Here is a 27,337-nt window from a genome sequence, read left to right as displayed (position 1 = left end):
AGCCGCACAAACAAGCAGCAGTGTTTTGTAGGGAGGTTCATTAAGCACACCTTGCTACCACGGTGTAAAACCAGTGAGCACTGGGAATTGTGACTCAGATTTGCTGTTGTCAAGTGGGGAAATCAGGGAACTGAGTCTTCAGGCTGCCGACAATCACCCTCAGTTAAAGCAAACTGTGAGTAAGTGACAGACCTTTGCAAAGGAACAAGTAATTAATTGAATGCTCTTAATGCCAGCCTGAACCAAGGAGCAGTGTTTGAACAAGCTGCGGATGAGGATTTATCTTCAGATACAGATGAAAGTCGATGCCAAGCAATTAATATAAGCGATGTTGCGCAGCAAACGGAGAGGCAGGTGATTTTTGTCAAATGGCAGCCCCTGTCGTTAAGCTTTGTTTAGCTCTACCCCTAAACAGAAAATGGACTCCTCTATGCTGTGTCAGAACTACACGCCAAGAAAAGCAGCCAGGTGAAAACCATAGACATTGCAGACCTACACACAATTGTGCTTTGCGGATTTTGAGGGATTTTTTAAAAACAAATTGTCCCAGAAAATTATTTACAACCCAGTATCCCGTTTTCACTGTACATCCATTTTTTTTTTCTTTCCCATATCAATACAGTGTTTCCGGAAATCCCAAGAAAAAAATGCTGCAAAACTTTCACATTTAGAAAACGGGAGTCACCGGAAGCCAAGAACAAAGTATCTTAATTAACACAGGATATCCAGGGGTTCACAAAATGTAACTGGCTTGGAAGAACAGTATTTACAAGAGATTTTCCAAGGTTGCCTGTGGGGTTCTCCCCTTTGAATGCTCCTTCTCACTGCACACAATCTTGCAGTTAGATTCTCTATCATATTTATTCTACGTATGCTGTTTCAAATATGAAGGCACACATTTTCCTTCATTTAGACTCCCCTTAGCATACACTGATCAACGATGCAAGAAGCCAGCGTCACACTGCTCAGAGTCCTGTCCCACATCGTTTCCCTTATGCTCTGGGACACCTCAGGGAGGTGACTAAGTGTTTTTATAACTTGCTTTCTCTCTTCACCACGTAAAAAAAGAAAGAGCAACGAAGGTTTCACCTTCATCAAAATTCTGAAAGTCTTGTTTGGATTTAGAGACTGCATATAAAAAGTTTGGATACTTTTTACAGGAGCGATGAGCCATTTAGTTAATGATACTGTTCCTAAAACACACCAAGTTTTATGCGTAACTAAAAAAGTTAATATTTGTTGAGGTGCAATGAAGTAAACTATTAAGTAGGGAGTAGACAACAGCTTTATTTTACATTGAAATTTTTGCATTTTTTCTTTTAAATTAAAGTCTTCATCAAATTAGGTGTATTTACACACATGGAGATGGCGGAACAAAATTAAAATAACCATAAGCAACGGAGAGAGCCAGAATGCCAACATCACCCTTATGCAAGAATTCCTGGAGGTTACAAGCAGGTTAACCACTCTGTTTCACACAGTGTTTCTCAACTCCTACTCCAAAGCCTTCCGACCGCCTGCCTCATACGTTTCCCAGGGAAGGTCTTAAGGAAATTGCTGGCAATCAGATACTCATGACCTGACCCTTCTCTCCCAGGAACCTAAGTAATGAGTATCCTTGTGAGAATTCAACTCATGGCTCTAGATTAAAGAGCTATTTTTTACTGACTGAGACAGCAGCTCACAGTACGGCTGATCCCAAACAAGCGCTGGTTTTGCCATATTGAGTTGGAGACAGTTGCAGTTTGAAGGATCAGCAGATGGAAATCTATGGACAGCACTGCAGCAGAAACAATAGTTTAGTAAACAGACCTGGAAGACCCAAAGTCACAGCTACAGGAGCAGAGCTGAGATTCAGCACCCAAAGCACTACTGGGAGGTGTTCTCCTACAAGTTGAGTTTATTTCTCCATTTGAAATAAATAGGTTCCTTACAGAGACAAAAATTAATTTCCTGCCATAAATGGGTTAACTGATAACAAGGCTGTAAGCAAAAGAACGTGCAGGGTGAGAGGCGGATGAGGAAAACAAATGAATGTGGTGGCAGGTATAAAAATTACACAAAATGCTCCTCTGGTTTGCAAAAAGGTGGTGGTGGTGGTGAATACACACTAGTGTTCTACTGTCAAAAGCACACAAAACAGGGATTTGTGCATTATCAGCTGTTTTCTCTGGTAATCTACAGACCTCAGATCTGAGGAATAAAAGTTACACCAACACAAAACGCTGGTGTTAAATGCAGGTTTATATTCAGTTTAGTCTCTCCTTATTTTCCTGCATTCTATATTTTTCCACTCAGTTACGCCTCCCCAACTCACATTTACTGTTCTCCCCACTCAGGCCATACTGTTTTCTGAAGACGGCCAAAACTGTAACACTACAGCCTGCTCTGCAGAAGTTTGAGCGTAAGAGATTTGAGATTTTTGCTCTTGCTTGAATTGGTTGCCTGCAATAACTTTCCAAGGTCTTGTCTGATTAATTACTGAAATCATGGAAGCTACTTTGGTCATTCTTGAAACTTGAGATTATTAGCTATAAGCACCATTGCCAATGAGGTACTTATTTGCTTTTATGCTACGAAATTTTAATATTTTTAATAAATAAAAAATAAACTCTCTTCTCAAACTACACAAAGGAATGCCCTGGAAGTAAAGTGGGAGGCATCTGAACTAACCATAGTAAACGGGTTTTCTGCCATGGACATCAATACTGCAGACTAATTTGTGTTCGTTGTGTTTTTCAAACAATTGTGGCAGTTATTTGGCTAAGAGAGGCAAAGAAAAACTATTATGGAATAACTGGCATTTTTTATTTTTTATTATATATTCTTAATATATTCCGAAATAGTGCTACATATAAACATTTTGGACACAACTGATATCTACACAGAGGTCTAAGTCCTATATATTAATCCACATTCCTTAAGAAAAGAAAGTTAAAAATGGGCATCCATTTTAATTTATATTTAGATATCCAAATGTATGTACAGATCTCTAGAAGAATGGGTACCAAGTAGCTCACTGAGCATCCAAATTTTTTTTGTACGAAAAGAGTAATAGCGCGTCTTTTTACATGCCGGCAGAATTGGTAATGAGTTATAAATGAGCTATTAATGACATTTTTATAAGCTACAAGGGAAGAAAAGGTTAGCAGCTTGACTACAGGGATACCTTCTTGGGAAAGGTGACTTACTAGGTTTAAATTTGTGAACAATACAGCAGGAGGCCCAATGATTTCAGCATGATGATTAGTCCCAGGTGATCAAGATCACACCTACTAACTACTGTTTCACAGGAAAAGCTGTCACCAGGTAAAGGTGTGAAGAAAGACTAATCCATCTCTGATCATGCTTTTATTTATATCTACCCTTTTAAAATAAAAGCTTTTAAGACAGGGGAGTCATGTTCAGCACACACAGATCCATACCATCATTCTACCTGAACATACAGCTTTCAGATAGAAATTTAATCTAAATACAGTAAAAACCATCCTGTTTTAGAACATATGCTGCAAAATAATAAAGAGTGGGTTTTCCACCTGCCTGCCAACGTGAAGCTGTATACACAAAGCTCTGAACTTCATGAATTCCCATTTTGCTCTTTACAGAGGGTTAGCGGTTGTCACGTTATATGTGTCATACCAGAGTAAAACAAATGAATTGTATAAGCAACTATGTAAATAAAATGAGGGATTTGTAACCACGAGGAAATACATTCTCTCTCTGTTTCAGATATGTTGGGTTGTAATCTCCACCCAATTAAAAACAGCAAAAGATGGAGTTTACGACACTTTTGATTTGGCACTGTATCTTTCGTTCCCTTTAATTTACACAGTAAGTCAAAAAACTAGTAAGATGCTGCTGACAGCTCCAGTTTTGAAAATGTCTCTCCTCCGTCAGGTCACATGTGAGTAAGCTGTCTTTTGGAGTGTGTAACTTCACGTTTGATCTCCTTGAACACAGGCTTTGTAACTGATAGCTTCTTGTTGTACATAAAGGAGCATAAATCAACAAGCTCAGGTTAATCTTTAAAAACAAGCAGAATATAGCAAGACACACTATAAAAACTAGCATAATAATTACAGATTTCATTTGCCTATTGTCTCTAAATTATTTTAAAGCCATTTTTTCCCTTTTTCGTTCTACAAACGCTTAATATTCCATATGCAACTCATGTATGGGATGTATGTAGTGTTATGCAGATTGAGGAAAAGGGTCCTGGCAGAGAGCCTTTCATCCGAAAGATGAAAAGGAACTTCTCAGCTTTCGAGTACAATGCTCAACAAAAAAACGCTTTCCAAGAAGTCTGGCATTACGCCAAATAATTTCTGTGGAATTTGTGTATCAATTACTGCTATCATTTATGGTTTCTATTAATGAAAGCAACTTTTTTCTAACACAATTTTATCACTTCACCCTCAATATCTTTTAGAGTGATTTATGTGCTATTTTAAGAATAAAAGCTAAAGGACAAATAGGGAAGTGATTTTATGACAGCACCTGTAACTTTAGATGGACATAAGTAACAAAAATATCCATATATTTTTGGACAGAAGATAGGAGAAGGACATAAGAGGACAGAAAGAAGTTAAAAAAAACCAAAACAAAACTCAAACCAAACAAAAACCCAAACACAAAAAGTTAGTAGAGTATTACATTCATGACTTCTGGCTCATAGAGCAAAGGGACTTCCTTCTTCTTAATCACTGTTTTTTAAAGGACTAAAAGAAAACAAAATCCTCTTCTATTCTTATTTTATATAGTAGGAAGATTTTGACATTTCTTTAGATGTAAACTACATTTCCAATCAAGTATTCACTGGCTTTGAAGAAACAAAAAAAGGGCTCCAGGAAGCAAACCCAAAGAGGGAAAACAACTCTTAAATCCAGCAAAGACTTACCAGAATCACAGTGTGAAGTTTAGTTGACAAAATTTCCAGTTAAAAAAAAGGATACATGCTTTAACCTGGAAAAGCAATAAATCAAGGAAACTACCATAGGTTACAGTGGAATCTTCAGCAACCCAGCTTTTAATCAAGATAGGCTGTTTGCTCGGATGAGACATTGTAATACAGTTGGGAAGTAATTAAGATAATTATTACAGGGAATGTTACACAGGTGGCCAGAGTCAATGCCCTTCCAGCATTTTGTCAGAGAGAAAGTAACATTCAAAATTCAGAAGTGGAAACTCGTTACCGTGCAAAAAAAAAAAATCAGCGTGGGTAAACGGCAGCGGAAACTTTTCATTACTTAAGTCACGACCAGACATGACAAAACACACATGAAACATGAAGTTTAAGAAGATAACCTAAAAAATATTGATCTTAAAGGGAGAAGAGCTGTTATAAAATGTGCAACAGCCACAGGTTTCAAGTCACGCCAGCAAATTTAGCTTGAATGTGCTGCTCACTGAAGACAAGACTCTCTGGTCTGCAAGAATCTGCAGTATCCACGCTTTGTTGGTTGCCACTGATATGCAGCCTATTCAATAGCTGAAGATAAGAGCTTTTATCCTAATGTGCAGGATTATAGAAACTTGCTATCAGTACCCCTGCAGGAACCATTTTTCTCAAGAACCAATACTTCTCTTTGATGAAAGGATCCTTCTCCAAGAGCTGATACTGCTAAACCCAAGATCAACTCTTCTAAAGTACATCCGTATTTCCAAGAGGGAAGTGAATACAAATGCAATGTGTTATTTGCATGTGAATTCTTTTATTTGTTTTCAATATACCATGAAATATACTTAAATATTTTTTATACCTTTTCTTCCTCTCTGAATTACATGTCTATATAAAACCACCCAGATGCCAAAAGCAAACGCCTAGCTTTCTAAACATGCACAAGAAAACTATCATAATAAATGGTGTGGACACAAAATAAAAAATTCCCATTAAATTAGACTTGATTATTATTGGCATTAAAAGCAGTTAAACCGTAACACTCGCAATAAAGCATCCTTTAACAAAGAAAAGAAAAGAAAAGAAAAAAGAAAAAGAGGGGAAAAAAAAGGAAAAAATTTAAAAAAAAGAAGAAAAAAGAAATGGAAGAAAAAAGGAGAAGGAAAAAAAAAGAAAAAAGGGGAAAAAAGAAAAAAGTGAGAAAAAAAAAAGAAAGAAAAAAGGGAAAAGAGAAGAGTCTGGTTCGGTTTTACCTTTCCAAAATAACCCCCAGGAAATGTAAATCTCTAGTATATCTTCTGGTGAACCAATTTATGACCTGCAACTCAAAGAACTGTTTAGAGCAGGCATGTGTCATGAGGATCATAATGAAACTGTGTGATAGATAGTGCGGTTTCATTGTCAGGTTTGCATAGACAAAAATAAAGCACTGTTGTGACTGTATACTGCATTCAGTAATTTCTGTGGTCCATAATACATGCATTGAAGCATATTTTGGTATAAGAAGAATAATTATTACTAGTTCTTTTAATTAGCACAGGACCATTATGCTGGATACTAAACAAATACGCATAGAGTCTGGGACTTAAAAGCGCAAGAACAAATAGAAGTGTTAGAATAGGGATTACCCCAGGCAGGTTACTGATGACTGGCAGAAGTTTCCTATTTACCTGATAAGCAGTTGTTCTTTAACTATTTACTGAAGGAGGATGAAACAGAGCAGGGCTGTTCGTGGCACCACTCCAGCACCACTAAATGCTATAGTTTCACAACTGATGAATTAGATTCTCAACCAACGGGTGTTGAAATAGGTCTTTTGTAGTTCATGAAGAAGAGAAAACAAAGAAAGGGTCCCCCTGAATTAGTGCTGTCTTGTAGATGGTCAAGTTACAGGATTTTGCAAAGGAAACAAGTATCAGAATGTGCAGGCTCAATGCAAAAGTGCCTCGACTCACAGAATTTATGTCCAGCTCTGCTCTAATTACAGCCTGTTGGGTACATGTCAAATTGGTGTGAAATATGAGCAAGAACAGAAGGAGGCTCTACATTTCCTTTATGTGTCCCACAGGAACACGTTGGTACTCCACATAAATACAATGAGGATTTGTTATCTCTGCCTAATGGTGCTTAATACTTTCAGGCTCTCCAGCCATAGCAAAGTACAGCACATTTTGAAGAGAAGTAGAGGGAACATTAGGACTCCAGCAAGATGGGTACAAACATAGAGATAGTTTGCCTCCTTAGGGGAAAAACCTGTTTATTCAGGGATGATAAAATTTATAAAGGTACTGCTTCATTACTGGATTTGATGTTGATTTTTTTTAACTTTTGGAATTTTATGTTATTTGTTCTTCTCTGCATGGATGTATTGAACCCAAAAGAAAAATATGAAATAATTTCACCTCTGTTCAAAATGTACATTGCTGAACAGTTCAAACTAGCTTTGTTTTTAAGTGGAGGAAAAAAACACCCAGTATTCATAGAAGTGCATTAAGCTTGGAATTTCTAGCTTGGACTAGAAACTATTCTAAAATCAGAGTCTTACAATTTAACTTAAATCTGATAAAGACAGCTAATTTTACGATTTAAGTAGAACTTTAATTACACTTCAAAAAATTTTACAGCCCACAATGAAATAAAGTTCCTTACTATGTCACATTTAGTAATATGGGGATAATACACCAACAAACATTTTTTAATTTTAAGTTAGTCAATGCTGTTGCACCTAGCATGCAGTGTGGTCATTAGGTACTTTACTTTTTTGATCAATCACCAAATTTAGTAATCTGCAACAGTCTTACCAAAACATAAGTCCATTACAATTATATCATCGTTATTATATCACTTCACTGAAAAAACAATCACCCATTTAGAGGCAAACACATGCAATTAGACCACTTTATACACTGAAGCATATAAAATAAGAAGGTGTACACAGGGGTATAAGCAGTTTTGATGATTTTCATAGTAATATTTTTAAGTAATAGCTTATTAATCCCTCTTAGTACAATATTCATAACAGGATTTTTATAGGGACATGAAACAATATATTGATATTTGTGTTGTGAATGTATTTTGACCATAGCACACAGAAGGAAAGCAGTCTGGCAATCACAAATGTTTTACAGGCATAAACCCATCAGGTTATGGTGGGGGGGGGGGGTGGGCAGGAAGTATCAATATCAAATTTCAGAAAAAAGGTATCTACAGCTATGAGGGAAACAGAAATGAGATTATTTACTTGGGATGAACAATTTCCAATTATAGCTTGACAAAAAAAAAAAATTTAAGCCTGAAGTCAATTTAAATGGCCAAGTTCTAAAACTCCTTAAAATAGGCTTTAAAAGAGAAGCCTTCACAGATGGAACTTTAACTGCACAGCACAGTCAGATGCTGTTATAATAGGCGGTTTTTTTAATAACTTTGATCAAAGCTTATTAACAAGCAGCATCGAGCCATTGGTGGTTTGGCCTACACAAGAGAACTAATTAAATTTAAAGGGCCATAGCCTCCTGAAGGCACAATATGTAATCCCCAAGGCAGGAACTTGAATGAAGGGGATGAGAACATTTGCATAGTAAACCAGTGGAAAATGGCAAGATGCTTGCTCTTATTTATTTCAGGCATTGTAGCAAGTTTATTAGAACCAATTTTGAATCTGTCCTCATCATCAAACATGTAGAAAAGTGCGAGCACTGAAAGTCTTAGGAGTCACTTAATATGGACTATTTCCATACATGTGGTAAGAAACATGCAAGAAACACAGAACATACAACTTAATTCAATCCAACAGGGCAGATCATGAGATCCTTCCTTACCCCAAGGAGCAGTAACTTTCACCAATTTCAATGTGAAATATGACTAAGGAATTCATAGGCAAGAGAAAACAAAATAGAGAAAAAGCAAGCTGACTGTAAATTGGTGCCCAGTAGCCTAGTTTTGTCTACAGGAAGCCAGATATAATAGCATTATAACTGAAAATAACAACTTGTTATTTACAAGAATAAACTGTAAAGTAATTTCTTCCATGGTTTATCTCCCACCTGCTATCCTTCATATCTATTATGGATTTCAGTATATAACATCTTTCCCTGAAGTTTCGTCATATACCTGTGAAGAGGAATAACTTCTCTTTTCTGATCATCTTCCAAACACTGCAAGGAGGAAAACTATTACCCTTCATCTACCTTTCAAGCTCCTGGGAAGGAAGCAGAAAGGGTGAATGTTTATCCAACCCTTACTCCCATTTTAAAAGCTTCCTGACATATGGACTACTAAAGTATATTTCAGTTAATAGAAGGGTTTCATTTATATGACAAAGACATGATTGCTAATCATGACATTAAACAATGTTTTCTTAGTCTGATAATCTTACTGTCATTTTAGGTCCCCTAGGAGAAAGGGCTCAATAGCTAGAGTAAATAATAACAGTAAAATTTAGCACTGAGCAGAAGGAGGAGGAATCAGTAACAGATGAGTTGTGTTCTGGATTGTTCTTAATCAGAATAAGGGTTTCTGCATTCAAAAGTGACAGAAATGTCTTGCATCAGTGGTTGCATCATGCTGAGTCACCAAGTCACTCTTGTGGGCTAAGAGAAATACAGACTGGCAATTTCCAGACTTTTTCTTTTTTTTTTTTTTTTTTTTTTTTTTAATTAAAAAAAGGTCCTGTTGGCAACAGAACATGAAAAGAACTAGCTTCTTATTCCAATCAACATCCCTCTGTAATCTTTTTTCCAAGCCTGCTCCAAGTGATTCTCATCTGCATGTGCGTATCATTCTTTCTACTGTCACAGAACCTAGCAGTCCCAACCAAAAATGATGACCCTAAAAGGACTAGACATCAGTCAAGCTAAACAAAATATGAGACATTTGGCTAAAGAGTTGAAGTGCAAGACTAGATGCAACGCATGAGGGAGGAGTGAAACGACGAGACAGCGCATCAGCAGTCTCAAGTGTGAGGTGCCCACAAAGTCCCTGGAACTTTGTTGAAGTACCAGTAGTGAAAGCAACAACTACATCTGGTTTTGGTGGCTCAGCTAGAATTTTACCAACCCCGGAGCAAAATAAATAACAAAATAAACCAAAAGCAACCTCCCCATTCATGAATCCCCAATGATCTGGATGAGGGGATTGAGTACACCCTCAGTAAGTTTGCAGATGACACCAAACTAGGTGGGAGTGTTGATCTGCTTGAGGGTAGGGAGGCTCTACAGAGGGATCTGGACAGGCTGGATCGATGGGCCAAGGCCAATTGTATGAGGTTTAATAAGGCCAAGTGCCGGGTCCTGCATTTCGGTCACAACAACCCCAAGCAACGCTACAGGCTTGGGGAAGAGTGGCTGGAAAGCTGCCCAGCAGAAAAGGACCTGGGGGTGCTGGTGGACGGCCAGCTTCACATGAGCCAGCAGTGTGCCCAGGTGGCCAAGAAGGCCAACAGCATTCTGGCTTGTATCAGGAATAGCGTGGCCAGCAGGAGCAGGGAAGTGATGGTGCCTCTGTACTCGGCACCGGTGAGGCCTCACCTCGAGTGCAGTGTTCAGTTCTGGGCCCCTCCGTACAAGAGGGACATTGAAGTGCTGGAGCGTGTCCAGAGGAGAGCTACCAGGCTGGTGAGGGGTCTGGAGACCAGGTCATATGAGGAGAGGCTGAGGGAGCTGGGCATGTTTAGCTTGGAGAAGAGGAGGCTGATGGCAGACCTCATTGCCCTCCACAACTACCTGAAAGGAGGGTGGAGAGAGGTGGGTGTTGGCCTCTTCTCCCAGGGGAATAATGACAGGACCAGAGGAAATGGTCTGAAGCTGCGGCAGGGGAGGTTTAGATTAGATATTAGGAAGAATGACTTTACTGAAAGAGTGGTCAGGCACTGGAACAGCCTGCCCAGGGAGGTGGCTGAGTCCCTATCCCTAGAGGTGTTTAAGAAACGTCTAGGTGTGGCACTTCAGGGCATGCTCTAGTGGCAGAGATTGTAGGTTGTTTGGTTGGACTTGATGATCTCAAAGGTCCTTTCCAACCATGAAGATTCTGTGATTCTATGAACTGCTTAATAGTAAGAGGATTTCCTTCTTGTCCTCCTTCCAGAGCAGGAACTTTCTCAAACAAGAGCTCACAGGCATTTACAAAGATCTGGCACATCATATAAAGCTGCTGCTTACAAATGTATTAAATTGCAGTGAAAGCAGGAGTTGTGTGCCTTTTTCATTCTCATATTCACAATCCTAACCAATATGCCAAATAAATTTCCCCCATGCTCATGGCATGATGTTATATAGAAAGACGTACGGTATCATTTATAAAAGTTGTACTATTTCTGAAAGTTTTACTTCCCATATACATCAGTTGTTTTCCTGAGTGCTTTACACTAAAATACCTACTAATTAAAATTTAATCTTTTTGTTTGCAATACAAAGCATTAACTACATCCATGCGTAGACCAGAGACAAAAACTACCATGTTTCAGTTGATTTTGGCTTTAAGCTATGAAGTCAAAACTACTGTCAAAAAGCAAACCATAAATCATATCTACAAATGGTACTGCAAGTGCCAAAAACCTACATTTTTAGGTAAACTTTTAGGTTACAGTATAACTGCTATTGTAGGGAAAAGGCATCTACACAAAGTTTATCTGAAGCTGAACAAATAAAAGTAACCACCTGCTGTGGAGAGGCTGAAAACCTATCTGATAGCTTTGCTGAGTATTAATGCACCAGTAAGCTCATTTTTGTAGAAGACACAAGAAATTATTTTATTCTGTGATTCATCTGCTGTTATAGAGGAAAAGCTGTCATAGTAACAGCCATTTCCAATGCCCAACATAACATAGGTTGTGTACGTCTCTTAAATTCATGCTTATACGAACAAGATCCTGTCTTTTCATTAAAGGCATGCCATTGTGATTTCAATGCTGGCAGTGATGGACAGAACCCATCACGACCCGCTCCAGTCTGTCCCAGCAGTTCATTATTCTGTCAGGAACAATGTCCCACTTTTGTTTTTGTTTAATGTTAGCTCAAGTTATTCAAGTTCATCAAACACCTATATCTGCTGGGTGGAAAGACCATCTACAATGACATCATTTTGCAATGTAGTTTCTTTTAAACCATGAAAACAACAATTGTTTAAGATCCTTCTCAACATTTCATTTAAATCATTTGCTAATCCCTCCACTGTTATCACAACATTATGCTGCACAACTTGCTAACGTTTACATTTTTCTTCAAATCTGGATGTCCAAACTTGATATGGCACTGCATCAAGGAGCCAAATCGTATGTTGACTCAAAATCACATAGTCCTTTTTGTCATAACTTTGCAAATCTGCTTATTTTCACACTCAATGTTTTCTTTATTTTTTTTTAAATTAAAACCTCTTCTTCAGAGAACAGTCTATACGTTCTTTAATTTCCAAAGTAGCCTTACACTAGACCAGTGGTTCCCTATCAAGTGAGGCACTGGGAAGTTACAAACTGATGAGACTTCAGGCAGTAACGTGTCTAAGCCCAGGCTGGTTCCTGCAAGGCCAGACAGGACAGTGCCATCCTCCCAGAACGGGTGCGATACAGAGCACAGTGCAGATGTTGTCCAAGTAGCTTTTGGCTTTGCTAAATGGGTCCACCTGGGGAAGATGTTGGCAATCCCTGGAGGTACCCAGCTTCATGTGGCAGGAGGAGCCAGACAAAGCAAAGCTTGAGACATTGTTGAGTGAAGCGTAGCTGTCAAAGGACTGGAAATCATGGCACTACACTGTGCTGGAACGCATACGTTTTGTTTATAGTTGACGTATCACAAAATGCAAATTCGTTTATATGAATTACCTTCCACTTCACACTCCACAGGTACAAGGGCAGATAACTTTCCATTTATATTTTGAGATAGACATATTCCCTCCTTTGAGAATATATTTATCATGTGTTAAGTTAATTTCCATGTTCTAATTTCTTGAATAAAACATGGTGTAGCATGATATGTTATGGAAGTCAGTCACTTTACTAATTTTACCTTCATCAGCCAGCTGGTAATCTCACCACAGAAAACACGAGTACCTAGTTTTCAGCCTCCGGTTTCTGCACCTTTACAAAGATTGTAATTAGCCATTCTTACTCTTTTTCTTAATATTTTTCTTCATTGAGTCGTGTTTCAATATTTGCATCAAATCAACACCAGACCGATACACCAAAACTGAATGTGCCATTTCATTTTATTTTTTTTTTTGGTAAATATTGTCAGCTTTTTTCCAAATCCCCTAGAACACCCTCAGTGCCTCAAAAACTCTAGAAGAAAAACCATTATTTGTGGTTAAGAAAAATCCTCAGCTAGCTTTTAAAACTCTGCAGTTCAACATGACTGGCTAATTTTAAGATGTCTAGATTTCACAGCTGCTGTTCCATGTCCCCCTTCATTGCTAGAACAGAACTACCTTATGATGCAACTAAACCTAGTTCTCCCCTCTAAACACAAACCAAAAGCACTTACTGAGCACAGCTGCTTTTTCAATTACTAGTGATTTTTTTTATCATTGCACTAATAGGCCAATAACAGCTGCATATGTGTTCTCAACTGACTTGAAGACTGGCTGTTGGCCTTCTACCTCCTGGCCTGAGATTCTCTGCCTTCATGTCTGTGTCTCCCTTCAGCCATCTGCTGCGGTTCCTACTTTTCATTTATGACAACCAGCATCTGCTTCCTGCTTTTAAAATTTTGGACATGCATATATACAAATGCACGCTTATTATGTGTATATGTGTGTGCATACACACCTGCCTTCGCTTTCCTTCAAAGCAGTTTTTAAATTATCATCTTCTCTCTTGATTGTGGCTTTCACCAATATCTACCAAAACATTCTCAAAGATCTTCTAATTCTCACTGACTCCTGCAACCCACACAATGACATTCCAAATCCAAAAGGAAAAGAAATGTAATATTGGACTAAGAGACAGGAAAACTAAGCTGAACAGAAAAAATCCAAACACTATCTGTATTATCTTTTATGCCTTACAGTCCTTGATGCCTGTAGCTGTAAGCTTCATTACCCCCTCATGTCACTCACCCCTGAATCACTATCTTTTTCATAGAGACACAGTCTGCCTCAGACCTCTTTTTGCATGCAAAAATCCTAGACCACACTAAGATATTCAGCTGCTATCTGTGTTTTTCTGTTGTTCATGGAAAGAGAAAGCTGTGTACACAGGAAGAGTATCAACTGACCTAACTGATAGTTACTGTGCAGGTTCAACACTGCCATTCTCTTGAAAAACTTCAGTGTGTTACCCAAAGAATTAAGTTTATAGTCTTGATATTATTTGCAAATTTTGCAGTGGAAACAAATCTCTAGTCATGATCAAAATCATGTGTACTGTATCCCTCAAAGGCAACAGAAAGCATATTTTTGTTTACAACTCAAATAAGAAAACAATTGCTATTTTTTTCTTATGACATTGATTAGTCCAGTTGCTCATGACTGCCTGAGTAGGTTAGTGGGGGGTTGTTATCATTTTTAAATACAGATGTCTATCTCAAAATTCTCACTGAGCTCGTTAAGTCCTACTGAACCTAGCAAAAGAATCAACACCTTTCGCTTTTCCTCGCCTTTTCGCTAAATGTAAAGTGCTTCTCCGCATATTATCTGAACTGACCGAATACCACTTGAAAGCAAAGATTTCTGAAGGGCATGGTATAATGTAAAATTATTTCTCTCCATGATTGTAACCTTCTCCATTTGTCTGAAGCTATGCCTACTTTATATTACATCAAAAAGTCCTCGACAAACAGGCTCATATGAGCTACAAAGCTGAATAGCACTGGTATCAGGGTCTTGAACACTTCTGGTCCCCGCTATGCACAGCAAACTGTTATAATAAGTTGTTGTCTTCATTACCTTTACCTATGGTGGAAATAGAAAGCTCCAATGAGAGAACCCATAGCAAACTCTGCAGACCTGAAGGGTAGTTTATATCTATCTATCTATCTATCTATATGACTATATGGCAAGTATCAATGCTGTTTTAAAGCTTTCAGAGCATTTGTCCAGCATATTCATATTAGTTTGCCAAAATATGCCAAAAAATTCCTATGATTCACAGTGAATTATCTCGTATTGTAGAACGGACAATTGCTGTATTCCATACACTTTACAAGTCTCTAGTCCTGGAAAAATTAGCATCTTCATGAGGCCAAAAATTCACTGACAAATTAAAATTAATTCTGCTATAAATACATTTTTGTTCCATTTATGCACACAGCTCTTTTTATAGCTGTTAAACCTCCTCTCTTTCCCCTTTTTAAACACTATTGAAACTGTCAGAAACTACATTTTACATTTTAGCAATCATTGCATACACATCATGATTCCTAGAATTTAAAATGGAACTGTTGATGGTTCAGATACTGTTAGACTGTCATTAGTTCTGCAAAGTATGTAATTTGTCATTTTGGAAGAAATGACAGCACCTTTACTTGTACAACATACTTTTAAACTTCCTTTCTCTAATTTCAAAACGCCAGTATTATACTCCGCTTCAAGAGAGATATTTTTAAGGCTTGCAGGTTGGCTTGTCACAGAGCAATTTGTCAGGTAGTATTTTGTCTTCATTAAGGTTTATTCACATAAAGTGATTGGCCTGTCCATGATATTCCCCAAAGACAATACATTCTGTCTTACCTGATGGTAATGAGGCCCGTGTCAAATTTTCACTTTCCTCATCAGTGCTGCCATCATAGTCATTTTCTCTCCCTGTAGCCATCTGAGTGGAAGCTATACTATCCCTAGGAGGGAAAAAAAAAAAAAAAAAAAAAAGGAAAAAAATCCCATATCTTTGCAACATAGAGTCCCCATGCTGAATAGCTTAGCATATTCATATACAAGGACAGTCAATAAAAGGTAAGTTAAGATATAAAAAAGCAGCATAAAAATAATAAACAAATTAAGGGGTCTTGTAACATTAGAATGATTCTTCTTCTCTGGATATTTTTGAAATAAAAAAATACATGGAAACATTTAGATTTCCTAAAGGACAAAAGGAATCAAATAATTTAGGGAGAATGCATAAGAAAGTACCACCTATGGAAATGCCAGAAACATACTCTGATACTCTGAGTGGAAAATCAACTGCAATCTAACAGAAAAAAGGACAGATTCATCAAATATTTAGGTTTTGGCTACAGCATCCAAAGCAATATGCTGCTATTTGCAGTGACGCCACAAAGAATCCTCTGCTTTCATGACTAACAGAATTGTTTTGGGTAACCAAGCACTCAGCCCGGAACAACTGTCACTCACTGTTAGAGCCAAAGAAATAGAAACTAAACTAAACTAAAATATGCATCAGGTACGATACCAAGTAACTCAGGAAAATTAGGAAATACCTTGTACATTTGGCATCTGCTGCAGATTCTTTAGCTTCGTTCAACAACTTCTGTAAGTTTCTTATCTTTGCCTTCTTTTCATTCAGCACCAAAATGAACCGGTTATAAAGATCTGCCTCGAGTTCTTCTTTAGCTTCCACGCATTTTTCCAGCCTACAACGTAAAATTAACTGTTACACTATTTCTCTTTAAGATTCCGTGTTTCCTGGAAGAAAATTCTGTAGTGAGGCCAGCCTTCCTATGACAGGAATCTCCATACCAAACCGGGCATGACTGGAGTCCAGCATCCTGTGTCTGAAACAGGCCAAAGGAAGCTTTTTTTTCCACAGAAAAGTGCACTGAACTTTGCTACAAAAAGGGGAAAGTTTCCAAGGGGGAAGCCTTCTCTTCATGCTTTTTCTGATAGGTTCTTATACGCATGCAGCTGAAACAGCTGAAATTTAAACAGGCAAGCGTTCTTTAGTTTCAATAGTGAATTAACCTAATGGGCATACTTTAGCAGCACACGTATAATGAGATTACAAATAGATATGATTAAACTTGACAGGTCCCAAAACAGGACCACACACTCTGATTTGAAATACATTTGAACATTAAAAAAAAAAAAAAAAAAGAAACAAGAAATAGCCAACTCAACTCCAAGATGGGCTGAGATGACCACCAAATACTTTGGGCAACCACAACAGCTCCAGAACTCTTTTCTTGCCAGGATTCCCAGGCAGATGTGGGGGATACAGACGTTTACCTGACCATTTTCCATCAAAAGCCTTACATGCCTTGTTCTGGTGAGCTGGCAAGGTACGGAAACCAGTTCCTGGCAAAGCTCAACAGCACACTGCAGCAACCCCTGATGGCAACCATAATCCTGTACAGGCATTCAGACAAACACAATGCTAACAACTTCATCACTGTGGACTCCATTTCAAATTACACACATACAGATCTAATATCTAGGTACATTAGGCAGATACTTTATGGTTTTTTTTTTGCCCTGAACCAATCACAATTACTTGGCAGAGGAGTAAAAACTACTACAATATATATAAAATGGTCTAAAAGCTCTTAATATCTTCAGAATAAAATATTCTTCAAGTTTTTAAAGGTTTAATGTCCACCTGTGGGTCGGTGAATGTCAATAAAATGAAGCACAATGGAAATATGAAATTACGAATATAGACGTACACTGTCTCACAATCAAAGCAAAACCAGGATATAAGCAAACATGAGCACAATAAATGAAGTGAATTATAGCAGATGCGATCCTATATTTACTTCTTGTATTTCATAACTTTTTACTCCTTGGGTTGAACCACAAACATTTTAATAGCTGTGTTCATAACAAGCAAATAAACATCTTGATAATCTTATTTATCATGGTAACCACAGTATTATAGCAAATAGTCATAACTTATAAAGAACATTCTTTTCACCAACCTGTGCAAGGTTGGTGAAAAAGCTTAGAAGGCTTCCTTTCTTATTAAATCCAAACACATAACAGATTTTAAAGATATTAATTTATAAAGCAAGAAATTTCAACAGACTTCCTACATAAATACTCATTATTTTGTTCGTAGATCAAAACCATATATGATATAAGAAGAACGACAATAGAAAATAATCTCATGAAGTATTAAGTCTACTGTGCAATGCTTTAGGGATATGCTTGATAGTTGATAAATAATTCATCTAATTTAAATGCAAATAGCAGAACATCATTACCATATAGATCGGTTCAATAATTCCTAAATGAAAGATCATATGTACTAATCAACTACCAGGAGACTTTCCACCTACAAAAGGAAAGTTAACTGTTTAGTGGGGAACAAAAGGACAATTCACAGAGAATCATAAATCCTAATACAGGGTCCAGAAGTGCCTTGACCAGCTCAGGTAAGGATAGGAATTGCCTTCCATTTATCAAATAGAATTCAGCCATTTAAAAAAAAAAAAAAAAAAATCAAAAAAATATAAATACAGCTGTTGGGTAAATTACGTGATGTATTTGAAACTAATTATGCCTATATACGTAAAAAAGGAAAACAAGGATTTTGTGTAAAATATGGTAATCTTGGCTGTATCAAGTCCTACAAAAATGTCCCTTCTCCCACACAAAACAATATTCACTAAAGAAAGTGTTTACTACTGTCCCTTTATTTTGCCAATGGACTGGTTTGTGTCAGAGCAGCTGAGGCTGGTTTAAATAGCTACATTGAGACATTTTGCTGAGTTGGCCAAAAAAGTGTCATGTAAGATAACTTCAGTGAGGCCCTTGAATCCTGCAAAGACATCCACTGATGAAAATCCCCATAACTGTAAACTCTCAATGAAGTAAACCTGAAGCTGCCTGGACGTTAAGAAGCACAGTAAAGAGCCTATTGCAAGACTGGCCAGTTTCTTCAGCCTCTGGAGCATAATATTAGCATCTTGAAATATACATACGGACTATATGCACAGATTACACTATTAACTCTTCCCTGTAGGCAAAATCAATTAGTAGTATGCCATCGGTTAATCTTATATGATTGTTTTCATTTACGTGGACATCTTTTTTGATTTTTTCCTGTTGTTTAAAGTAATCCATACATAAATACATTCTCCAGACATAGATATGACATTAATTTGGCATAACATTCAATCAGTGTGAAATAGTATTACATTAATGCTACATTTGCAAGTTATGAGTTATATGCCACAGGATGACACTTTAAAAATGGAAGAGTAAAAAGCTACAGTCCTCTGCTGCTTGGGAACAGGGATGCATTAATTATGCAGAATGTACATGTGTGTGTGTGTGCATGTGTGTGTGTGTGGTGGCGGCTCTGGCTGTAACTCTGCAGAGCCTTTAGGATTCACTCAGGCATGCATTACCTGAATTACGTGACCACTGAGCAAAGCTGGCTGGGTTTCATTCCAATACCTCATCGGTTACAAATACAAACCTTAATTGCAATTCGTCACATGCTGGTGCCTGTATGTGATTTGTCTCACTAAAACACCATCTCCCCAGGCCAAATAAAGAAGCTGCTCATCTCAAAGACAACTTCCTAGCACAATGAAAATAAAAGGGAGCTAATGGCTAGAGTGGTGCAAGTCTTATTTGAAGGTGCTTTCCAATGTCTGTATTCTGATCTCTCTGTTACGCAAGTGCGATGCTTTTAATGTGCCACAAACGCCCAAGTTGATAGCCATCAAAAAGCTTGTGCAGCCTACTGAAAGCAGCTAGTGTTAGGAACGGTTACGATTAGTAATTTGAGAAAATAAGGTAACTGTCCAGTTCTTGAGTGCTGCCTAAACGTAGAGCAATCACACATGCCACACAGAGGTTAACGTGAACTATGTAATTTAACGGCATTTATACATTTTCCACACCCCAATACTAGAAAGAAAAAATTCAACACTTCTGCTATTTATCCTTGTTCTCAGTGCTCTAAAATAATTACTGGCCTTACAGCACCTGCTGTATTACATTTCAGATTCACCCTTCCCCCAACATTGGCGATGGTATCGAATCTTGATGAGCTAATGCTTAAGAGTCGGTTTCAAGCACCAAAGAACCTAGCCTGCATTTTTATAAGCTGTTTGTGGTTTGAATGTACTGTCACTATAGTTGACCACAACATAAATTAGGAGCTATTTTGATTTTGGCTTGTCTACACTGATTTTTTTTTAATACAGACCACGCCCAAATCAGAAATTTAACTTGTGTTTTATTGGCCAACGAATTATTTTGCTACAGATTATTATTACTTTACACTTATTTATGCAATTATCTATATGAAATAAAAACAATAGCTGTTCTGCTCTGCTATTTTAAGTCATCCATCCCTGAGATGTGCGTGCACGCACACACTCCCCCACCAAGCACCCACTTGCAGCATTTTCAGAATAATTCTTCTGAAAATTTCCATAGCCTCTCCACTTGGATCTTGACAGATAGTGTCTTAGTAATTTTTATTTTATGCTTTTAGATCAAGTGCTGAAATGTTTAGCTAGCCAATAACTCTCATACTAGTATCACATACACATAGGTCATTTCCCAAAAGCAGGGAAACGTTCACTACACTCAAGTCATCACAATAAGCAAGACGAAGAAAATCAAGGGAGTTACAGCTTCAACCAGAAACACTCTCAAGACTTCAGATGCCGCAGAGCTTAGATTGGAGTACATGAGTAGTTTAACAATTTGATGATGCAGGGGATTTCTCTTCAAAGGCATTTTTGGCCTATTCCTGCCCTTCGCCTTTACCTGAGCCTGAGCTCAGAGGGAAGCAGCAGGAGCCATTCCTGTACGTGGCACAGGGCTGCCATGCGAGCTGCTTACAGCCACGCGGACTACCACATGTAATTGCTTACTAGGAAGATTTAGCCTCCTGAAGGAACCTTGCTTGCCTTTTTAGAGATTAGATGGAGAGCAGAACAAGTTTACACCTCAAGAGACCCTGCAGAGCTACGGGGCAAAGCTGCTGAGCCGAGCTCACAAAACCTTCATGATGGTCAAGAAAATGAGAGTAGGGAAATGGAAAAGGGATTGATTGCATTATTGCATCCAGTTCCCCATGCTTAACCTGACGAAAAACCAGCTCTTAGAAGTCTGCATGCTATCTTTTAATTCTAATGAGGTCCTGAAGAGAGATTTTAAGCAAGGGGAACTGAAACTCTGGAGGTGATGTGCCTTAGCTCCAGGCGAAGAGATTCTCTGCACCACGTGCTTTATATTTGATGTTTTACCACTCAGCGCTGTGATACAGAGTCTGAAGCCCGAAATCGTGTCTACTGAACAAAGACAGGTAAAGCTTTTGTTCAGCTCCATGAAACTCACACCACTAAGTCCAGCATTTGGAGCCAAAAGAGCAATGAGAGACAGCAGGGTAGACTAGGCTGTGGCAAAAAAAAAAAAATTAACAACAAAACCAAAAAAAAAAATCCCAAACTCAAGAAAGCAAAAAACCCCAAAATTATTTTTATTCTCCATCTAGCAGACATGGCAAAAGTTTGGTGAACATACAACTTTCAGTGTTTATTTTGAAAAATCATGTTTCAAAAAAATCAGCTATTCAGAATATAAAGATACCGAAGAAAACCACCAGCTTTTGAAGCTTGAATACACGGGTTCCGAGAGCAAAGGCTGTCAAGCAACCATGATTTTATTTTTTTTTTTCTTTGGGGTTACTCTTTAAAAAGTGCCACACCACCATGGAAATTGATACAAGCACTAATGCCTATTACACATTAGCGTGTAATGCAGTACAGCATACTGGTTATACAATACACTATTGTTCAATAAACTGTTAAGCAGTAAAACACCACTTAGGAAGCCCATATGCTTGTCAGGGAGATTGTCAGGAGAAACTGTTAGTCATTTTAACGAGAGGGAAACACAAATAACTCCTCCCAAAAGTTAGCTCTCTTTTTCAAGGTAAATTAACACCAATTAGCTACATTCTTTCATCAGTCTTCCTAAATGTGTTTTTTTAGATAAAGCTATAGAAAGAAGATAAATCTCTGACTTGTATGTGCTAAGCCTTTAATGCTTACTGAAATAAGCAAAGATTACTTCACTACAGAATGCAGTGGCAGATAATTCAGATTGTCAATGCAATGGCAATTAAAAAAAACCTCAAAAAATAATGGGGCATTTTCCTGTAACACCACACCCATCTTCCAATTCTGTCTCCTTTGGCAAAGCAAACAGATTAAAGCAACGACAACTAATTTCCCACCCAAAAATGTAAGTAATTTAAACTGCTAGTCATAAGAACTACAGAAAATAGAGGAAAGAAGGCTTCCTGAAGAAAGTGGAGAGAACTCTACAGAAAGGAGGTGCTTTTTTGCACTTCATAAAGGTAAAACCAGCTTTGATTGCAAAGTTTGTAATACCAGTTGCATTTCTGACATAGGAAGAAGATCCACAACTACGTACAACTACAGGGGCTGTAAGTAACTGGGCTCAAAACACTTGTCACCAGAAGAAACGTTTGCGTTCTCCTTTCTGTATATGACTTCAAACGTGGTCATCAGTAAAGCCTGCACTGACATGATAAGTATTTGTGAGTTTCTCAAGTATCACCTGCGAATGCACTTTTAAGCTTACCGCTTCTCCACATCGCTCCAGTCGCTGAAAAGCCTTTCGTTTTCTTTTTGCAGATGCTCATTTTTTGCCTGCAGTCTTCCCAGGCAGTCCAGGCAGTAACCAATCAGCTCCTTAATCACCTCTGCTGGACTTGAAACTTTCTGTAGCTTCAGAGATCCAAGTCTAAACTAGGACACAAGGAAAAATTGAGTTACTCCACCAGTACCAGAAAGATCACAAAACCTCACTCAAACTTCCATACATACTTAAAAAGCATAAGAAATACTTTACAGTCCTCCAGTTCAAAGCAAAATAACAAATCCATCACGAGTAGAATTGTGGCGTATGTGGAATAATCTACATGCCCATTATTTATGCAGCTAATCCATCTTAATGGTCACCTCTCATTAATAGGCACAGGACATCAGCACTGACATACTTTCTAATGGCAGGAAAAAGAGATGCCACATGGCAACTGTAACATGACATAGCAACACCCTGCTCTTGTACAGATCGGAGGAGGTCAGTGGCGTAAAGATGCAACCACAGGTTTTACGTAAAAGGCATTTTTGATGTAACGCAGAACCACACGAACTGAAAACCTAACGGTATTGCCCACACGTTCTTGTCATCTGCCCAGTGAACTAGCTGAAGTAACTTGCTGCCCATTCTGGTACCCACAGCAGCAATACAATTACATAAACATTACTGATAAAACAAATGAACGTTAGTTACCTTTGATACAAAGTAGCACTACAAACGCCTCCCTATAATGCTTGCATGCACCTGATGGGTGAAAAGCAGTACGCAAGTTTTCCCCTTCAATGCTCAGACAGCAAGGTCTTAACAATAAAAGGAGTCCTTCAATTAAACAGGCAGCCTCAATACTTCAATGAGATTAAAGGATAGGTTCTATAATGAATAGTTGTATTCCTTCATCAATGGGCATGTTATACAGGATACACAAGAGGTCTGAACAGATTTGTTCTGCCTGGTCTGGCAAAAACAACAGAAAACTGTTGTTTCTGTTACATTAACGGAGGAATAGTTCAGCCACATGCACAAAAACGGTATCAGCTAAACTATAAACACGCAAAGCTGGATGAAGGTATACAAAATGTTCAATGTGACAGTTTGAGGTAATTGCAGAAGAAAGATATTAAGGTCACTTGAACAGGGTGACTTGCATTATCTTAAGAGAAGCAAACCAGAATTGAAGGACCTGACTTCGGTACTCTGGAGTGGGTAGGTGATGGGGAACCTGAACTACCTGAAGGTACACCTCCACAGCTGACAGAGCCTAGAGAAGCCATAGAGAGCTTTTCCAACACCTCTCCACATCTAGCAGCACCACCATTTGCCCAGCACCACCATCTGCCCAGCAGATCCAGAGAATAGCAGAGTGGGTTGGATGACACATCTGGACTTTGGCCATCTTAGACTACAGCAGAAGCAGATCTTTCAGGAAAGAGGCATCAAAATGGGCTTTGACTGGAAATGCCTGCAGAAACATTGAGTTGATGATGGCTATGTGGAAGAAGGGGTCCCCTCTCGCATTATTAAAAGGATTCACGTAACTGTTGTGGCATTCCCCTACGAATAGAACTATTACTCATCTTTTTTACTTCAATACACAACAATAACATCTTGAAAAAAAAAATACAAGTGGTACATGCTAGGGAAGAGTTACATCTGTGGCACTTCACCTATTAAAATCAGAAATGCCATTTCATTCATTTTTCTCCTCAGTTTAGTTCATTTTCCTTGAGAGGGCATGGCAAATAGTGAAATAAAAGTAATCCATGAAACTGATGTGTAGCATTTGTTAACAGATTTTTAAAGTGAAGTTTACTATTGCTATACATAAGGTTTTGCTAAAAAAGGCCTTGTAAAAATGCTCATAAAGATTTTAAAGGCATTGTTTGAAACAAATAACAGTCCTTCAACATAGATAAGGTATTTTATCTGTGGAAGTCTCTACAACAACACATGATACCATCAAGAGCTTCTTCAACAAGGTTAATTTATCAGAAAATGCTGTAAACCCAAAGGTTTAACTTCAAAATCACCACTGATCTTTCTTCCCAATTCACATGTACTCTCTCTAACATGTTGTTCTCCTTTACACACATCTGATGGCTATAGATGAAAAGATGCACTTAATTTATTTTTGGAAATTAGATTACATTATCAGTAACCCACAGAGTGACGTGTATTCCCTGGATATCACACTTGCGCTTTGACAGCATTAACAAAGATGGACATTTGCGTAAAGGAAACTGTTTTTCATCACTTGCAAGCCACCACCATACTATACGGATAAAGAATTCACGCCACACTTTAATACTAGTGCAGAGATAGAGATGCACAGTAGCACAGATAAACAGCCGTGCAATCTTCTACTTGTACTGTGGAGGAAATAGCAAGAAGAGTACACCTTTTTGTCTTATGCTTTTAATGTAATCAGCTGAGATAAGGCAAATATGCTTCATAAGGACACATGCACACTGACCAAATTACTGTTTACTCATCACAAAAGCATAAAATATGAATACTACAAAAACAGTTTAAAGTGAATAGCAATAGATTTCAGCTGAAAGCCTGGTTCCACTCGCAATTAAAATCATGCCAAACACACAGCAGACATTTCAAAAGCAACTGTAATTATAAACAAACATCAGTTTCAACATCAAAGTTCAGCCTCTTAAGAATATTATATAAAACTATATCACTAGTGTAACATGGAGCTTTGAAACTGCAAAAAACATCCTCAGTTTTGTGTAACACTCATGAAAGTATTTCAGAAAATCTGTAAGAAAAAACCCAACGTCCTTCTTTCTATAAAAGCTGATATACGAGAAGAAATCAAACCAGGTTTTGGGGCACGCTGCCTTTTTTGATGAATTCTCAAAACGGAGAGTGGGAGAGGTGACGCTGTGAAGAGCAGGACGAGACACATGTGCCAGCCTGAGGAGCCGCCACCAACGCATGAGCCAACCCAGACTTCCCACACCGCTACGGGCGCACAAGGAATTTCGGTGCCCATCTTTTTAGGTGCTCATTTCAAAATTAACACAGTGACAGTCTTTAATTTAGTCTTTAATCAAGTCTTTATACCAAGCAATTGACTATACACACTTTCTTACATGAAACTTCACTGTACTGCTTTCCGCGTCTTACATACTGTAATGGCAGGGGGGTTGGAATTAGATGATCTTTAAAGTCCCCTCTAACCCAAACCATTCTATGACCCAGTGACTCTATTTCTAGCAGGCCCATAAAAGGTAAGCAAAGCAACCCATCACCAGAAGGCTTAAATTTATTAGGCAGGTGCTCACATATCAACTGCAAAAAAAAAAAAAAAAAATTAAGCGTAAGGCATCTGCAAAACAAGTATTTTTCTGTATTCCCCCCAAATCATCTAATCTTAACTTCGTATAGTTGTAGGAGTGTATTACCCAGGTTACACTGGTGATATCTCTGGCACCTCAGCGCAGAAAAACATGGGGTGTTTGGACCCAGCCCTAATTAAGCCAAAAGTAACGTGATCGTAGATAGGCGGTTTTGCTTTGCCCCCTTCGCACAGAACGTTACAGGAAGCGTACAAAAACACTTCTTAGGCTGTTTCTTCATCATGACATTGTTGCAACAAGCTATTACACCGCCTATTTAACAAACAGAAATGTTAGCACTAACAATAGCAACATTGTTATCTGAGCAAATTACAACTGATTGGCATTCCCTCTGTAAAGAGCCCAGTCCTGAGAGACTGATAAGCCGTAAAGGCAGCCAGATCCGATTCGTTTCCAAAGCATCAAGGCAAAGCACGAGCCATTCGTAACACCACGTAGTAAAGAAAACTAAGTCTCAGGGCGGTTTTGCTCTGGAGTCCTGCTAGCATCCCAGATTGGAAAGCAAACTGGTAAAAGAGCAGATGCACAAAATAACACAATTTTAAACCCAAGGATTCTGAATTCGAGACAGATTTGTAATTTGCTGCACTGTAGAATTCTATTCAAATTGAATTTTTGGGGAAAAAAAAATCACAAAAAAGAAGGTATTACTTTTTCCACATACATATTGTTTTTGGTTTTTTTTTTGCATGCAACTAAAACAATAGATAGTTCAGTTATTTGTCCTACTGTCACCAAAAATGAAGTAGTGAAACTGGAAACAATTCTAGGGAGATTCACTAGAAGTGGTTAAAGATCAGGATAACATAACAAACAGTTAACTGGGTGGGAATATCAACAGAGATAGATCTTGCTTACTGCATGGGTAAAAGCTCAACATTAACACTTCACCAAGCTAATTTTATGTATAATGCAACTATGATGTGGACCACGTTTCCAAGGTGAGCCTCCTTTTGTCATTTACTGCACACTGATGCTCTCTAGATCAATTTCTGCGGCTGTGCTGTGCCGCTCTAGCTTCGTATCATCTGCAGATGTAATTAACGTGCTTTCTACTTCCTCTTTCAGATCATTCAAGAAAACATTATGTAAAACAGCAAAGCACCGAACACTTCATTTATACGGAAAATAAGCAGATCTGCTAGAGGTCCCAGTGGACAACAGACTGACTATGAATGATATACTCCTCCCCTTCAATATCTGTTTTACTGTTTCTTGGTTTTTGTTTTTTTTTTTTTTTTTTTTTTTATTGTTGTTTTCTAAATACACATGAAGATGAATATAGAATCATTTAGAAAGCTGTGTTCCCTTAATCTGAAATCACACTCAGCACTTATCCATTAGACCAGTATTTTAAGTTTAGAAATAAAAACAAGAATGAGAAGCTTATGACAGAACTGTCATTTTCCCATCACCTCTCACCCTGCCCACTGTTTGTCTTCTACAGATGAAGAAAGAAGCGATCTCAACCATAAGACAGAAAATATTTTGGAAGTAAACCGAAAAGCTTCTCAAGTAATTTTTCTTCTCGTTACTGATGTTTACAGGAAGATGCTTCACTTAAGAGAAAAAAAGGTCATTAAAATGTGAGCCAACA

General features: G+C 38.1%; 1 protein-coding gene across 2 annotated transcripts in view; it reads right to left on the bottom strand.

The window, feature by feature from the left end:
* XRCC4 (X-ray repair cross complementing 4) overlaps nt 1-27,337 on the bottom strand; it is a 189,548-nt gene that overhangs the window by 86,503 nt on the left and 75,708 nt on the right. For both annotated transcript variants that reach the window (XM_074570620.1, XM_074570621.1), the window contains exons 4-6: nt 22,349-22,515; nt 16,258-16,410; nt 15,554-15,657 (exon numbers count right to left, since the gene is read on the bottom strand). In XM_074570620.1, coding sequence (XP_074426721.1) covers nt 15,554-15,657; nt 16,258-16,410; nt 22,349-22,515 — 424 coding nt within the window. The remainder of the gene's footprint in view (nt 1-15,553; nt 15,658-16,257; nt 16,411-22,348; nt 22,516-27,337) is intronic.

Source organism: Larus michahellis, chromosome Z (genome assembly GCF_964199755.1).
Source record: "Larus michahellis chromosome Z, bLarMic1.1, whole genome shotgun sequence".
In the NCBI taxonomy this organism is placed as follows: domain Eukaryota; kingdom Metazoa; phylum Chordata; class Aves; order Charadriiformes; family Laridae; genus Larus; species Larus michahellis.
This window is presented reverse-complemented; position numbering and strand designations above follow the sequence as displayed.